Genomic DNA, 14,703 nt, shown 5'->3' with positions numbered 1-14,703 from the left:
GTGACTCTCAAATCCGACGGGTACAATGAGACATCGATAAACCAATCACAAGAGGCTCTTTCCGCCTCGCCCCAGCCTTTGCACAGTCGCTGGCCAATCCGGGTGTGGATCCAATCAGACTCTATTTCCCAGAAGACCTAGCGGGCTGAGGCGACCTGCGGTCCTCAGAGTCTTGGCGGCAGTTGGTGGAGACGGACCTGCGGGGCAGTCCTTGGCGTTGTTTGCGCGTTTACCTGAGTACTACGTAGTACTCCAGTGTTCCGGGAACTCTTCTCGCCAGCCCACCTCACTCCGGCCCTATCTGTGAGCAGAGCGGTGCCAACCCGAGCCCTGCCTGGGATTGGGCGCCCGCCGAAGTCGGCACGCCGTTTGCCGTGGCTCTGTGAGGCTCTTGTCAGGATTGCCCTCGCCTCATCGCCATGGCGCCCACTATCCAGACCCAGGCCCAGCGCGAGGATGGCCACAGGTAGGCACTCCGCTACCTGACTGTACCGCTTTTCTCTAGGTCTGGGTGGGCGTCAGCGAGATGAGAGGGTCAGGTGGTTTTGTCAGTCTTCAACCTTGCCAGCCCCCCAGGTCTGCCCGTGTCGTCACGGAGCGCACACCCGTTTAGGGGGGCGGGTCCCGGACGTGGTGTTCCCCAGCTCCCCCCCACACCTTCCCTGCCATGTTCTGGAATTAAGCTGTTGAGGATTGAGTTTTTATTCTTCCAGTCAAGCGTTTGGAGACCCCTTTCCCCAAAAAACAATTATGTGACTCTATTATTAAAGTATTTGAAGACGTGTCCTTCAAAGAGATTTAACATTTAGGGACACTGTCTCTAAGAGGCATACTTGACTCCCTCCGTTATAGCACTTGAGGTACCTCTACCAAGAGGAATTATCATTTGTCACCCTTTAGCTTGGAAAAGCCCCCTACGCTCTCCTGTCAATCCTTTTCTTTCCATCTTTTGTCATTGTCTCTCTTTTACCCACCAGGCCCAATTCTCACCGGACTTTGCCTGAGAGGTGAGCTCCATCGTGTTTCCCCAGGACGGGTGGGCCAAGTGGGGCTGGGCGCAGAGGTAGGGCAGCAGGAGCCAGGTTTTGAGCCACTGTGTTCCCAGGTCTGGAGTGGTCTGCCGAGTCAAGTACTGCAACAGCCTCCCTGACATCCCCTTCGACCCGAAGTTCATCACCTATCCCTTCGACCAGAACAGGTGAGACTAAGAGTGGGGCTTTGGGAAACACCTTAGAATATGAGTTCCTTGAGGGTAAGGGCTGCTTTTTCTGACGGTTCAGGGCAGAGAATGGTAGTTAACCTGTAATAGTAGGTGCACAATAGGTATCTGTTAAGAAGCAAGCAGTATCCAAGTCTCTTTACACTTAAGAGCTGCTAGCCTTCTGATTCCAATGTGGAGGTTATTTCATTCTGAATTCCTCCCTGGAGTACCTTAGCCTCTAGGAAGCTGGGCTGTGAGGGGTAAGGCTGGAATCAGGAAACCATAATGGGCATGTTTTCCCTACCCAGGTTTGTTCAGTACAAAGCAACTTCCCTGGAAAAACAGCACAAACATGATCTCTTGACTGAGCCAGACCTGGGAGTTACCATTGACCTCATCAACCCTGATACCTACCGCATCGACCCCAATGGTGTGTTGGGAGACAGGGAGGGCCTGCTCTAGGCTAGTGAGGGCCAGCTCTGGACCTCCCTCAGAGTCCTCCTCTCACCTTGCTTTCTTCTAGTACTCCTAGACCCAGCTGATGAGAAGCTTCTGGAAGAGGAGATTCAGGCCCCCACCAGTTCCAAGAGGTGAGGGGGTGCTGAGTGGGGACTTAGGACTGGTGCTGATGGGAAGGCAGTGGGGTCCTGAGGTGCCTGATTCTCCCACTCCAGATCCCAGCAGCACGCAAAGGTGGTGCCATGGATGCGGAAGACAGAGTACATCTCCACGGAATTCAACCGTTATGGCATTTCCAATGAGAAGCCTGAGGTCAAGTAAGTTATGGTGGGTAGGGAGGGAAGATGGAGATTTCAGGTATGTCCAGTTACCTCTAAATGTTTTTCTCTTTCTCCCCAGGATTGGGGTTTCTGTGAAGCAGCAATTCACTGAGGAGGAAATATACAAAGACAGGGATAGCCAGATCACAGCTATTGAGAAGACTTTTGAGGATGCCCAGAAATCTGTAATTGAAGGACTGGGATAGGGGAAGGGGGGATAAAGGTGAGACTCCAGAGCACTTTGTACTTTTTCTTACCCTGTTTTTTTTTGCCTCTGCCAGATCTCCCAGCATTATAGCAAGCCCCGAGTGACACCAGTGGAAGTCATGCCTGTCTTTCCAGATTTTAAGGTCAGATCCAGGGCAGGGGGCAGAGAGGGACAGCCTGCCATCTCTGCCTGTCCTAGTCTAACCCCACTGCCCTCCATCCCCCAGATGTGGATCAACCCTTGCGCTCAGGTAATCTTTGACTCAGACCCCGCCCCCAAGGACACAAGTGGTGCAGCTGCATTGGAGATGATGTCTCAGGCCATGATCAGGTGAGTGGCCCTGCTGTCCACCTTGGCCTGCTTTTTATTGTTTTTGTCCTCACTCAGTCTTTACTGCTCCTCTTTCCCCCTCAAACAGGGGCATGATGGATGAGGAAGGGAACCAGTTTGTGGCTTACTTTCTGCCTGTGGAGGAAACACTGAAGAAACGAAAACGGGACCAGGAAGAGGAGATGGATTATGCACCAGATGATGTGTACGTGGGTTGGGGTTAGGTTTTAGGTATTGAGAAGTGTGTCCTTTTCTCCTTCATAGGGAAGAAATGGGGCTGACCCTGTCCCCTTCATCCTCAGGTATGACTACAAGATTGCTCGAGAGTACAACTGGAATGTGAAGAACAAGGCTAGCAAGGGCTATGAGGAAAACTACTTCTTTATCTTCCGAGAGGGTGATGGTGTTTACTACAATGAATTGGAGACCAGGTACTCAGCACAATCCTACCTCACTCATATTAGCTTGGGCTTGTACTTCAGAGTCAGGATCTTGGGGTGTACAAGAAGAGCTACCTTGGAGGTCATTTGTATCTAGGGATTTGCCACGTGCATTTTTAAGAGTGGAAGCCTATAAAGCTGGAGCTGGTTCTAACACAAGAACCCAGAAGAAAAATCTTTACCTAACACTGGAGATATTTGGAGCTTTCATGCAGGGTAGGACTGCTAAGTTGTAAACATAGCCAGAATATGGAGTAATATGTAAAATTAAAATTAATGTTTTAAATAAATGAGATGCTAGATACCCAAGTTCAAAAAACATGATCCCTAAACTTCCCTGACGGAGAAGGAAGTGGCACCCCACTCCGGTACTCTTGCCTGGAAAAATCCCATGGATGGAGGAGCCTGTTGGGCTACAGTCCATGGGGTCGCTAAGAGTTGGACACGGCTGAGCGACTTCACTTTCACTGTTCACTTTCACGCACTGGAGAAGGAAATGGCAACCCACTCCAGTGTTCTTGCCTTGAGAATCCCAGGGACAGGGGAGCCTTGTGGGCTGCCATCTATGGGGTCGCACAGAGTCGGACACGACTGAAGCGACTTAGCAGCAGCAGCAAACTTCCCTGATGGTTACAAGTTTACTGCTGTGCTGGGACCCATGATGTAAAGGTTGGGAAAGTGTGACCTTGAGTTTCTGTTTAAAGCAGAGATCACAAATTCTGGTCCCATTAAGCCAGGCAAAAAATGTAAAATGTACAGTAGGCTGTAGGGGTCTAGGTGACCTGGAGCCCTTGGCAACCTTCAAGAGGCACTGTGACCCAGCACAGCAAAGGGTCCAACCCACTGCTATGTTGGGGGTGGGGGTGGGGTGGGAATCAGAGGCCCAGTGGAGTCAGAATCTTATTTTCTGAAATCCAGATTCTCTTTTTAAGGGTTCGTATCTAATTCACATTAAAATCTACTTCTTTATACATTTATGTGTTTATGTAAAGGGTATACATATATATAATTCCAGGGCCCTCAAACTGATAACCTTTGGAGCTATTTTCTTGCCTGTGAAAGTGAAGTTGCTCAGTCATGTCTGACTCTTTACTACCCCATGGACTGTAGCCTGCTAGGCTCCTGCATCCATGGGATTCTCCAGGCCAGAATACTGGAGTGGGTTGTCATTTCCTTCTCGAGGGGATCTTCCCGACACAGGGATCGAACCCCGGGTCTCCCGCACTGCAGGCAGACCCTTTACCATCTGAGCCACCAGGGGCTCCTTTTTTTCTTGCCTGTCCCCTACCCCAAATTTAGTTTCCCTTATTCAGTCTGTATTTATTCTGGTCTTTTCTGGGCTAGGCATAAATGAGTAAAGATGAGTAAGAACCAAGTTAGACCAGATTCCCCACAGGGGTCTTTAACTGAATCTCATGTACTTCTCCCCAATTCTACCACTGCAGGGTTCGCCTGAGTAAGCGCCGAGCCAAGGCCGGGGTTCAGTCGGGTACCAATGCCCTGCTTGTGGTCAAACACCGGGACATGAATGAGAAGGAATTAGAAGCCCAGGTAACAAGCACCACTGACCCCGGTCTCCCATGGGGAGGGTGGTAGTTGGTGGAGTGGCACAGGAACCAGATTGAACCTTCTCCTTCCCCTCAATTGTCCTGCTTCCAGGAGGCACGGAAGGCTCAGCTGGAGAACCATGAACCCGAGGAGGAAGAAGAGGAGGAAATGGAGACAGAAGAGAAAGAAGCTGGGGCCTCAGGTAAAGCTGGACAGACTGAACTCTGACTCTGGGTGGGTGGGTGGGTGGGTGGGGAACTTGGGTCTCACTTCTTGCTCTCTTGCAGATGAGGAACGAGAGAAGGGCAGCAGCAGTGAGAAGGAAGGCAGCGAGGATGAGCGCTCTGGCAGTGAGAGTGAACGGGAGGAGGGTGACAGGGATGAGGCGAGTGACAAGAGTGGCAGCGGCGAGGATGAAAGCAGTGAGGATGAGGCCCGGGCCGCCAGAGACAAAGAGGAGATCTTCGGCAGTGATGCTGATTCGGAGGATGACGCTGACTCTGATGATGAGGACAGAGGACGGGCTCGTGGCAGTGATAATGACTCAGACAGTGGCAGTGATGGGGGTGGCCAGCGGAGCCGGAGCCACAGCCGGAGCCGGAGCGCCAGTCCCTTCCCCAGTGGCAGCGAGCATTCTGCTCAGGAGGATGGCAGTGAAGCTGCAGCTTCTGATTCCAGTGAAGCTGACAGTGACAGTGACTGAGTCCCAGAGCCTTCAGCCCTGGCGCAGATAGTTATTTTGTGCAGGAAGGCACTTTTCGAGTGGTCTCTTTGTGAGCCTATTGCTTTGTTTTCCTCTCCTCCAAACCTTTGCTGTTAATAAAGCCAGCTTCTCTTTACTTCCCCTCCCAGGCACCATGGTCTCATTCTGCCTGCCCCATGCAGAACCCCCCTGAACCACCCCAGGTGCTTAAGGCACAAAAGCAAAGGCCACAAAGGCAGGGTCATTAGGTTTTTCAGGAAATGTAGCATAACAAAGATCAGAATCCTTTTCGTTCGTTTGTTCTTTTTTTTTTTCCAAAATAAGCCCAGACCATTAAACAAGTGAAACTCCATCAAATAAGTCTTCTCCAACAGCGAGAAAAACTGTACAGTTACTCAAAGCTGATTCTGCCAGTGGGGCTGGGAATAGAAGGGAGGGTGAAATCATGGTGGAGGGGCGGGGGCTGGGGAGGGGCAGGAGTGGGTCAGGATCCTGCCCATCAGAGTGGGGCCGCCTGCGTCCTGCACACTCTGCTGACAGGTGGGGGGAAGGGGGCAGCTCTTGCCTCCCATTATGTGGGGGGTGTCCCTCACCACCTCCCAGTGCCAGGCAGACCCAGCTCACCCTGATGGGTAGTGAACAAGACAGGACTGGCTGGGAGGAGGTGAGGGTCTCTTAAGAGGGACACCCTGCTGATTCCAAAAAACGAGGTGGCCCCTGTCCATCCCACTTCCCCGGGCTAGGAGGAGGATTGGAGAAGCCCTGGGAGTTGGAGGGGAATGAGCAAAGGCACAGAAACATGGAGGGGCCGGGATGGGGGACTTGCATAGGTTGATGAGTGTGCAAGAGGTACATAAATAAACCTGACACCCCACCCAGCCCGGCACTGGGAGAGGAGGGAGGGACCTAGAGCAGGTCCCCAGGGCCACCCCACCCCCTGGCTTCCTCCCCCACCCTGGGTCAGAGTTGAGGGAGGTCCAGACCAGGAGGGCAGAGGCAAGAAGGTCTGGGGAATGGGTGAGTGCAGGGAGGGTGGTGGTTTAAAATTTTTTTTTTTGGTTTTTTGTTTTTTCCCAACATTTTGTATCTTTAATAACATACACAATGGTTACCAGCCATATTCATAACAAAAGTTATTCATAAAATGTATCTAAAAATAACATTTTTTCCTTTTCGGTGTGAAAAGCTTGAGAATGTCCCAGTGAGGGGGGGGCGGGTTGAGGGGATGGGGTTGGAAGAGGGGACCCTGGCTTCCCCATAGCCTGAACCCCCAAATCCCCTCCCTCCAACTGGGCCCCAGCACACCCCCTCAGTAGGAACAGAGATTGGTATGATTCTGGGGCTGGGACGAACCTCTGGGTTATGATATATAGTGTTCCACTTAAGTGAGGTCATGACAATGAGGGGGTGGGGTGGGGGAAGGGTAAAAGAAAAGGGGATAGGGGTGGGGAAGGAAACCAAAAACCATCCCCTTTCCCTTATTCTTTACCCCCAAGTCTTTCAGCAGCTAGACTTGGGAGTGGAGAAGAATTTGTGTTGGTGGGGGTGGGAGACGTTAAGGCAACAGACTTCCTGACCTCACTGGCTGCCCTGGCTCCCAGCCTTCGACCTCTGCATCTGCGGAGCCAGGGCTAGGGGTGGGGTGGGGAAGGGCTAGGGGGTGTGGAGGAGGGGGCTCTGCCCTCTCCCCTTGTAAAATTCAGGCTCCCCCTGCCACTTTCTTGGCTCAGAGAGAGGCCTGAGGATTCTAAAAATGAGAGGGAATGATCAGAGAGAAAAACCGTTAAGAACTATATAAATATGTATCTTAAATAGACCTAAGAAATTAATTGCAGAGAATCTCTGATAAACAGGGCAAAAGGAAGTGAGTGAGAGGAGGGTAGCTCCTGTCCTTGGGGAATGATGGGAATGGGGAAGAAGAAGGTGTAAGGAGGTGCGGGAGAGAGGGGGAGAGAGACAGGCAGACAGACACGCTCCTCTCCTCACCCGCCTTTATCTCCTCAGCTCCTCTCAACATTCAGGAGAGCAGATTATCTACCCCACTCATCTCTCCCCAAATGTCAGATGCTTCTGAGCAGGCCCCACAAGAGAGTGGGTCAGTGAGTCTGGGGGAGACTTTTTCCTTGGGAGGGGCAGGTGGCCAGCAGTCTAGAGGAGGCAGGGGTGGGACAGGGCCAGGTAGGGGGTGAAGGAGGGAAGGAGGGGGCAGACAGGCTGGCCAGTCCCTGCCCCCTTTATCCTGGCTGCCCCCTACCTCCCTGGGCCTCAGCAGAGATCCCTCGACGGGCCTGGGAGTGAGCAAGGCGTGTGCCAATGTTAAACAAAAGTTAAAAGGGTGAGAGAGTAGAAAAATATTAGAATGTATAGCTGAGCCAGCCCACCCTCTCGCTGTCGCGGAGAAGCCCGTTGGGGGTTGGCCCCCGCCCGCCGCCCGGGGAGCCTATGGGTGCGCTGGGCTGTGGGTCCCGTCAGATGGTGGAGGTTTTGTCTGTCCCATCTGTGGTAAGAAAGGGAGGAAGGGAGGAAGATCAGGAGCTGGCGGGAGGCCCAAGAAAAGGTGCTCAGGTAGCCTGTCATCCCAGTCAGGCCCTCCCTGGAGTCCGGCCTCCCCTAGGGACCCCTCAGGATGACTCTGAGTTGCTCAGTTCAGAGGTGGAGACGCTGCTGGGTAGGTGGGAGCTGGGTCAGGGAAAGAGGAAATGCTCACCACCCAAGGCGTGTTCTGTCATGCTCAGACACAGAGACTCCAGAGTGGGATTGATCTCCAGGTCAGGCCCAGGGACCGGGCAGTCTGGGTGGGAGAGAGGAGAACAGAAGCAGTAAGGATTGGACTGGGGTGAAGGGTAGAGTCACGAAGACAGAGGCTGGCGTGAAGGAGAGGCTGACGGGGACGAGAAGGAAAGGAGAGGCAAGAAACAGAGACACAAAGCCTGTAAGACATACACACACTTGGTACTGGGCAGACCTAACACCACTCACTGCTTAAAAGCTTTTCTGGGCTCCTCACTGCTTCTAGAGGAACTCTGAGCTTTTTACCCGGGTTCACAAGACCCTGCTCTTTCACCTTCCAGCCTCACCTCTCATGATGTCACCTATAAATCCACAAGCCATGTTGGATCATCTAATTGTCTCTCCTTAATAATAATAATAAAAAAAAAAGTTGACCCCTCTGAGACTCAGATTCATGACTAATAAGATGGGAATATCAGTGCCTTCACATGTGCAGCTGGGGATTTGACTGAACAGTGCAGGAAAGCTGTCTGACACACAGCATACTGGTGAAAAGAACTGGTCTCATTTTTCACTCCTGCAGTTCAGCCATTCAGTCATTTAATAGTGTTTACAGATGCCTACCATGTGCCAAGCCCTGTGCTAGGATGAACAGGACAAATGGGGTCTCCTGCCTGTCACATAATCTCATAAAAGAATCCTTTGTGACATAAAGAGTTTGGGGTCACAAGCAATCTAAGCTCTCTCTAGAGGCAGCCCTTTCCAGACCAGCCTTCTCTGCTTCTACAGCCTCAGTGCCTAGCAGCACAGGGGCTGGCACAGGGTAGTCACCCTTGACTTGCTGAGCAAGGCAGGGCTGCTGCTGCTGCTAAGTCACTTCAGTTGTGTCCGACTCTGTGCGACCCCATAGGCTAGCGTATCTCTAACCTCCCTTTTGCCTGCTTTGCCCTCCTTCTGATCTCCCATCTCTAGGCTGATCTGTAAGCAGAGGGAAGACAGCCCTTAGGGTAGAACCTGTTCAAAGAGCCGAAGTCTACAGGTCCCTGCTTGGTCACCTGGCCTCTGAAAGGACACTAGTGGACTGATAGGCAGGACTCCTTCTACAGAAACCTGGCCGCTCTGTCTCCTCCCCTCCACTCCTTTCAAACTGAGTATTTAACAATCCTCGAAAAAGACGCAGACAGACACCAGTATGAGCACTGAGATTATGACACAGGGAGGGAGAGAGATAAAGATGGGGGGTGGGTGGGGATAAGGAGTGAGAGAAGATGGGGAGAGGGGGAGAGACAGAGAACAAATATATGCAAGGGATAGTGTGTATAAGACCCAGAAGAGAAAAGAAAGGCCAGCTAAGGGTAGTGTTGAGGCAGAGTCCTAAGGGTGGGCACCTTACCTGGAGGGAACATGAGAATGGCCTGGGGTGACGAGTGGACTGGGAGCGAGTGGGTGCGCTGCACAGAGCTGCGGCTCTGGCTGGGCATACTGTTGCTGCCTCCAGGGTTGGCGAACCACAGGTTCTGCATGGGGCATGGGAAGAGAGAAAGCAGTGGGTGGGTAGGGCAAAGGCCCAGACCCAGGAGTGGCAGAGTTGGCAGGAGTCACCTCCCCACTAAGCTGGGCCCACCTGGACACAAACATATGGACACACACATCACAGGCACCACCACCCCAACCCAGAAGTGCCAGGCTCTTTGCTTCCAGCTGGCTCACCTGTCGGCCCTGGCCCCCAAGGCTGGGGCTGGTGAGGGCATGTCGAGGGGAGATGCCCCCAATGCCCGAAGGGCTCAGAAGGCCCATCCTGCCAGGCGGAAGGGCCCGGGGAGGCATTGGGAACTGCCGCTGGGTCCGCCGGGCCACCCCCATCCCCACAGAACCAGCTATGGGGAGTGAGTTCGAGCCAAACGCCCAGCTGTGAGAGAGCAGAAGGCAGGGTGTCAGTTCAGGTGTATGGGCCCATCTGTTTAACTCTTTTTCTTACTCCCCACCACCCCTGTGGTAGGACAGAACATAGACCTGCATGAGCAGGGATTCCCTGTCCAAGTCCTTGCACTGTCATTCTGTCTCCTTCTGCCCAAAAGGGACTCCTAAGATGGAGATGAGAGAGTCCAAAGGTTTCCTCAAGTCCACTCAAAGCAGTTCTAACTTCAATTCTCAAGTGTGATATTTCTATTGTTTGTTTGGGGTGAGAAGCGACTTCAGAGCCCTCTGCACACAGGTGAGGAGAACAAGGGACAAGCAAGGGGCCAGCTATGGAGATGGGTACTGATTCTGCTATACTAATGGAATATTAGTATATTAGTATATGGAATATACTAATATTAGTATGGAATATTACTCTATTCTAATGGAAAATCAGGCACCACCTGATTTTCTAATGGGAAAGTCCTCACTGGGTGACTTATATAAGGCCACTCAGTTACTGAATGAGGACAATTGGACTCCCAGCCCAGGACGCAATCACCCCTCTAAGCACTATCTGTCAAACAACAAGGGCTTACGAAAGAAAGGTCCCTGTGCCCTGGCTGCCCACCTACCCCTTCTGCTGCCTGTAGTTCTGCATCTCTAGTGCAGCTTTGCGCGGGAAAGTCCGGAGGAGCTTCAGCACTTGCTGTTTCCAGGACAGCAGTCGTTTCTTCTGTGTCTCCGTGAAAGCCTAGAATTAGGGGGGGTAAAAGAGGTGTGTGTGCTTCTTTCAGATCTGCCTTCTATCCATTCGCTCAAGTATTTATCAACTGCCTGTCCTGTGCTGGGCAACAATGGGACACAGAAGTGATCTGTGCTCACACAGCTTACAATTTAGCTGGGGAGATGATACATAAGAAATTGTAACTGTGATAAATGCTGTGAGGAAGCAACACAAGAGGCACAAGAAACCTGATGTTATGAGGGGCTGGTGAAGGCATCCTGTTTTACTGAGAGCTGAGGGATCAGCAGGCAGGAGGGGGACTTACTCCCCAGAGAAGAATTATGTACTAAGGCTCTGAGAATGGGAGCTCAGGGCATCCACGGAACCCAACACTGGAAGGATGAGGGCTGGAGAGATGGGCAGGAGTCAGTTAGGCGGGGCCTTGTTGGACACATAAGGAGTGCTGGTCTGAGAGGATGGGGGCAGCCTTTCCATTCCTGAGAGCCCTAGGGAAGGCCTCACCTCATGAGACAGGCACTTTTCGATGAGCTGGAGGTAACTGGTGATGTTCTCCTCGTCTGGTCGGGACACCAGCAGCTGGGTGCACACTTGGGGACATGGAAAAAGGCGGGAGGTCAGCCCCCAGAATGCCCTCTGCCATGTTCCAGCTCCCCTGGCCCATGAGAAGGTGGGTCAAGAAACTCATGCCGGATGAGTACTAGCTATCTGCTAAGCATTGCACCTGGCTTATTATGAGGATATATACAGGGCCCACCGTACTGCCTGGCATATGGCAGATATGAAGTCAATGACTTTTTCTCAAGTCTTGGGATAGTGTCATCAATGGAGGGATTTTTAGCCTGACGAGTCTGAGGTTCAGAGAGGTTGAGTTATTTGCCTCAGGTCACACAGCTAAAGGATTCAGACCCAGGTGTAAACTTGCCTATGCTGTGCTGCCTTAGGAAAAGGTGAGCTCATTAAGAGCATCAGGATATCCATCCTGTGGACTTCAGTTGCCTCTGAAAGAACCAATGGATTCGCCTTATCTGTTTACTCTTGGCTGTATGCAGTTTCCACTGACATAATGTCCCGTCTTCTGCTCAGGTTGGAGATGCTTTGAGGGTAAGGGCTGTCTCTCATCATCAGCCTGGACATGCCAGAGGGAAGGGGCCTTGTCATCCTTAGTCTTAGTCCCTTTCTTTAGTGCTCTAGTCCCCAGGGTGCTTTGAAAAATTCTGCTCCCATAATTTAAACTGGATTTGACCCCTGATGCCTGGGTTCACTTGGTACCCTGGCCCAGAACTTCCTGCTGGGCCCTGGGTGGTCTCACCTTTGCCCATCACCCGTGTAAACTGGCTGGGGATGTCTCCATCAGCGACAGGAGCAGGGGCTGGCTCACTGCCATCAGTGGGAGCTGGAGCTGGTGGAGGGGGGTAGCTCTCTGCAGCTGGAGGGTCATTGGTCTCACTGCCCTTGTCTGTGCCAGGGAGAGCCAGGGGAGGCTCAGCACCTGGCAGCGGTGGCTCCCCCCGGCCCCCATCCTTGGCAGTAGAGGTGGTGGCAGCGGTGGCGGCCACGGTGGCCTGGAGGACACTGTAGGCCTTGATGGGGGTGATGATGATCTGCTGCAGCTCCTGCAGAGCGTTTCGCAGATTTCCGCCTTCCAGCACATCCTGAGTGGGGAAGACACAGCCTGGGTCACATGCCAATCCCTACAGCTCTGCAGAATGACTACGCATATAGGGTCAAACAGCCCTTGCAAACAGCTGGCGGGACCCTGGGTTCCACCACACAGAGAAGGCAGGTAAAGGAGCTGCCGGAGTGTGCACACACACATACATACACATTTGTACATACATATTCCCTCTTCCCCACTTCAAGGTGGAGTGCCATGGAGATCTGGAGAAGGTGGGCTAATGCTGGGGTCTCAGGGTCCCACTGAGGATGGAACCAGATTCAAACCCACAGATTTGGACTAAGACACTGAAGGGAGCAAAAACCAGAAGGCAAGTGGCAGGGAAAGAGGAAAAGGGATGCAAATCAAGGCAGATATGTAAGGATAGGGCGCAGATAAGAAATAACCAACTGGAAAGAGATCGTGTGCACAGGGAGACACTGCTCTATCAGAAAGAGTTGTTAGAAATGGAAAAGTGAAATGGAAGAGAAGGGGTTGAGTCAACAGATATGATTCCAGAGACACAGACCAGGACAGACAGGGAGGAGAGCCTCTCAGCCTCTCAGCTCACTCACAAGCAAGTGAGCCCTGTGATCTGACTTGCACTTGGTTCCCAGAGCCTGGGTCCCTAGGGTTGGGAGATCCCGAGGTGGGGGGCGACATCGGCAGCAAAGTGGACCCAGAGCCCTCAGCATTAGCACCACTGGGCAGTCACCTGACCTTGGAGATGGGGATACCAGGTCCTCACCTTCTCCAGGGATTTGAGGACGCTCTGCCTCTCGCGCAGCTTCTGGATGCTCAGGGCTATCTTGTGGCGGGCACCTTTGGTGACATTCTGTGGAAGGGGCACAAGGGGACAGGAAGCTGGAAATGGGAGGTTAAGGTACTCAAGGTGCCCCAACAAGGCCCCAGGAGAAGAGGCTTGGACTGCAAGGGTCACGTCAAAATGGTACCGCCCTCAACCTTGCCCTGAGGGTCCCCTCAGCTTCACCTGCGACTCCAAGTGCTGTTCAGTCAGCGTCATCATCTCCTCATAGCTCATCTGTGAGAAGAGGGCTGCATACTTGTGCAAGCGGAGGCTCTTGAGCCACGAGGGCACGTCTGTGGAAAAGAAGGGAGGGCATAAGGTGAGGAATCTGGCCCTGGTGACAGTTGTGGGGAGGGACCAGGCATCAATCATAGGCAGCCTTAAAAGCTGTAGGACACTGGAAGGAGGCAGGGAGAAGCCCAGGATCCATATGCCCAGCCAGACCCTTCCAGGTGGCCTTCCCTGCTCAGGACACCCTATCCTTCTGAGTTGCTGCGTTGGACGTGTCCTAGGATAACCTCTGATGTCCTTAAAAGTATTTTTGGAACCTCTGTTCCATCAGTTACCTCTAGGTCCTAGCTTTCTTAGACTGGGCTGCCTGAGTGCAGGGGCTTTTCCCTAATCAGACTGGGACTTGTGGGGGTCTCTCTGCTCAGTCTTGAGCCCTTAGAGCAGGGACTGTCCACATTCCTCAGACCTGTATCCCCTTCTCGGGGGGCGGGGTTGGGGGGAAGAGAAAGAATTGGGTGGGGAGGGGTGGCAGCTCCAAGCTCTCTTCTGTCCTTTTAAGCTCTGCACAAGCCTCTTGAGGAGGTCCTAGTGCTAGTCTCCCCACCTGTACCTTTCATGCCACTGCCGTCCTCCTGGAAAGTGTTCCGGCTGGAGCCCTGCTCCTCCGTCTGCTCACTGCCAGAGGAGGCCACGCTGCTCTGCGGTGAGAGGGGTGCGTGGTCGGGCGTGGTGAAAACAGCCCGGGCCCCAAGCTCCTCTGGACTCGGCCACTCACCAGGGGCCTGGGGACTTGTGGGGATGAGCGACATGGAGCGCTTCAGCGGGCTGGGGTGGATTTGGCAGGGGAGACCTGGCCGGAGTGGGAGAGAGACAAGAGGTCAGGACTGGGAATCTGACCACAGGAGACCATGTTCCCCTGGTCAGTGCCATGGATGGCAGCTCAGCCTCGGAACCCAACAAAGGGAAAGGACCCTGGGGTCTGAGGGGAACTACCTACCAGCTACTGTAAGTTCCCGCATTCCCCTACCTACCCAACCCATTAGCAAGCTGTCGGCCACTTCTCTGAACTGCTCCACTTCCTCTGCTAGCACCCTGGGCTAAGTCACTGGAGTCCTTAGCTGGAATTGCCATCGCAGCCTCCTCACAAAATTTCTTGCCTTCATCTTCACCCGCTATGGTCTATTCAACTCACAACAGCCACACTGATCTTCCTTTAAATGCAAATCTGACCCACTTAGTCCCTGATTAAATCCTACCTGTAGCTTCCCTTTACAAGAAGAATAAAATTCAAACCCTCCTCCCAATACCTATAAGGCCTTACAGGACCTTGGCCCTGCTCATCTCTGAGGTCTCATCTCTCATAGCTCATCCCTCTGGTTCAAGCTTTTCTAGCCTTTGCCACACCTCTGCCCCCAATTTGTTCC

The 14,703-nt window shown here is 52.8% G+C and overlaps 2 protein-coding genes across 3 annotated transcripts in view; one reads left to right on the top strand and one right to left on the bottom strand.

Annotated features, from left to right (window-relative positions):
- The first annotated feature begins 166 nt into the window (after nt 1-166).
- On the top strand, nt 167-5,345 carry PAF1 (PAF1 component of Paf1/RNA polymerase II complex). The gene is made up of 14 exons (XM_086352450.1): nt 167-466; nt 978-1,007; nt 1,106-1,198; nt 1,510-1,631; nt 1,725-1,791; nt 1,876-1,977; nt 2,060-2,165; nt 2,262-2,330; nt 2,415-2,518; nt 2,607-2,723; nt 2,821-2,949; nt 4,404-4,509; nt 4,618-4,708; nt 4,794-5,345. Exons 1-14 carry the CDS (start codon nt 420-422, stop codon nt 5,207-5,209), a joined length of 1,599 nt encoding a protein of 532 aa, XP_086208576.1. The 5' UTR covers nt 167-419; the 3' UTR covers nt 5,210-5,345.
- Nucleotides 5,346-5,492: 147 nt separating this feature from the next.
- Nucleotides 5,493-14,703, bottom strand: part of SAMD4B (sterile alpha motif domain containing 4B) — a 36,498-nt gene continuing 27,287 nt past the window's right edge. For both annotated transcript variants that reach the window (XM_086352447.1, XM_086352448.1), the window contains 10 exons: nt 13,890-14,129; nt 13,232-13,341; nt 12,989-13,075; nt 11,896-12,238; nt 11,088-11,173; nt 10,474-10,592; nt 9,650-9,848; nt 9,333-9,456; nt 7,917-8,000; nt 5,493-7,706 (listed from right to left, as the gene is read on the bottom strand). In XM_086352447.1, coding sequence (XP_086208573.1) covers nt 7,678-7,706; nt 7,917-8,000; nt 9,333-9,456; nt 9,650-9,848; nt 10,474-10,592; nt 11,088-11,173; nt 11,896-12,238; nt 12,989-13,075; nt 13,232-13,341; nt 13,890-14,129 — 1,421 coding nt within the window. In that variant the 3' untranslated portion in view covers nt 5,493-7,677. The remainder of the gene's footprint in view (nt 7,707-7,916; nt 8,001-9,332; nt 9,457-9,649; nt 9,849-10,473; nt 10,593-11,087; nt 11,174-11,895; nt 12,239-12,988; nt 13,076-13,231; nt 13,342-13,889; nt 14,130-14,703) is intronic.

Source organism: Bos grunniens, chromosome 18 (genome assembly GCF_055505025.1).
Source record: "Bos grunniens cultivar Pamir isolate PY7600 chromosome 18, Bosgru_T2T1.0, whole genome shotgun sequence".
NCBI lineage: Eukaryota > Metazoa > Chordata > Mammalia > Artiodactyla > Bovidae > Bos > Bos grunniens.
Note: the sequence above shows the minus strand (reverse complement) of the source record. Positions and strands in the feature narration are given on the sequence as shown.

Bases quoted from the DNA above. Each gene is read 5' to 3' on its own strand.
- PAF1 (XM_086352450.1), top strand. From the start codon at position 420: ATGGCGCCCACTATCCAGACCCAGGCCCAGCGCGAGGATGGCCACAG. The intron at 1,978-2,059 runs GTAAGTTATGGT...CTTTCTCCCCAG, and splicing joins AATGAGAAGCCTGAGGTCAA to GATTGGGGTTTCTGTGAAGC. The intron at 2,950-4,403 runs GTACTCAGCACA...CTACCACTGCAG, and splicing joins TACAATGAATTGGAGACCAG to GGTTCGCCTGAGTAAGCGCC.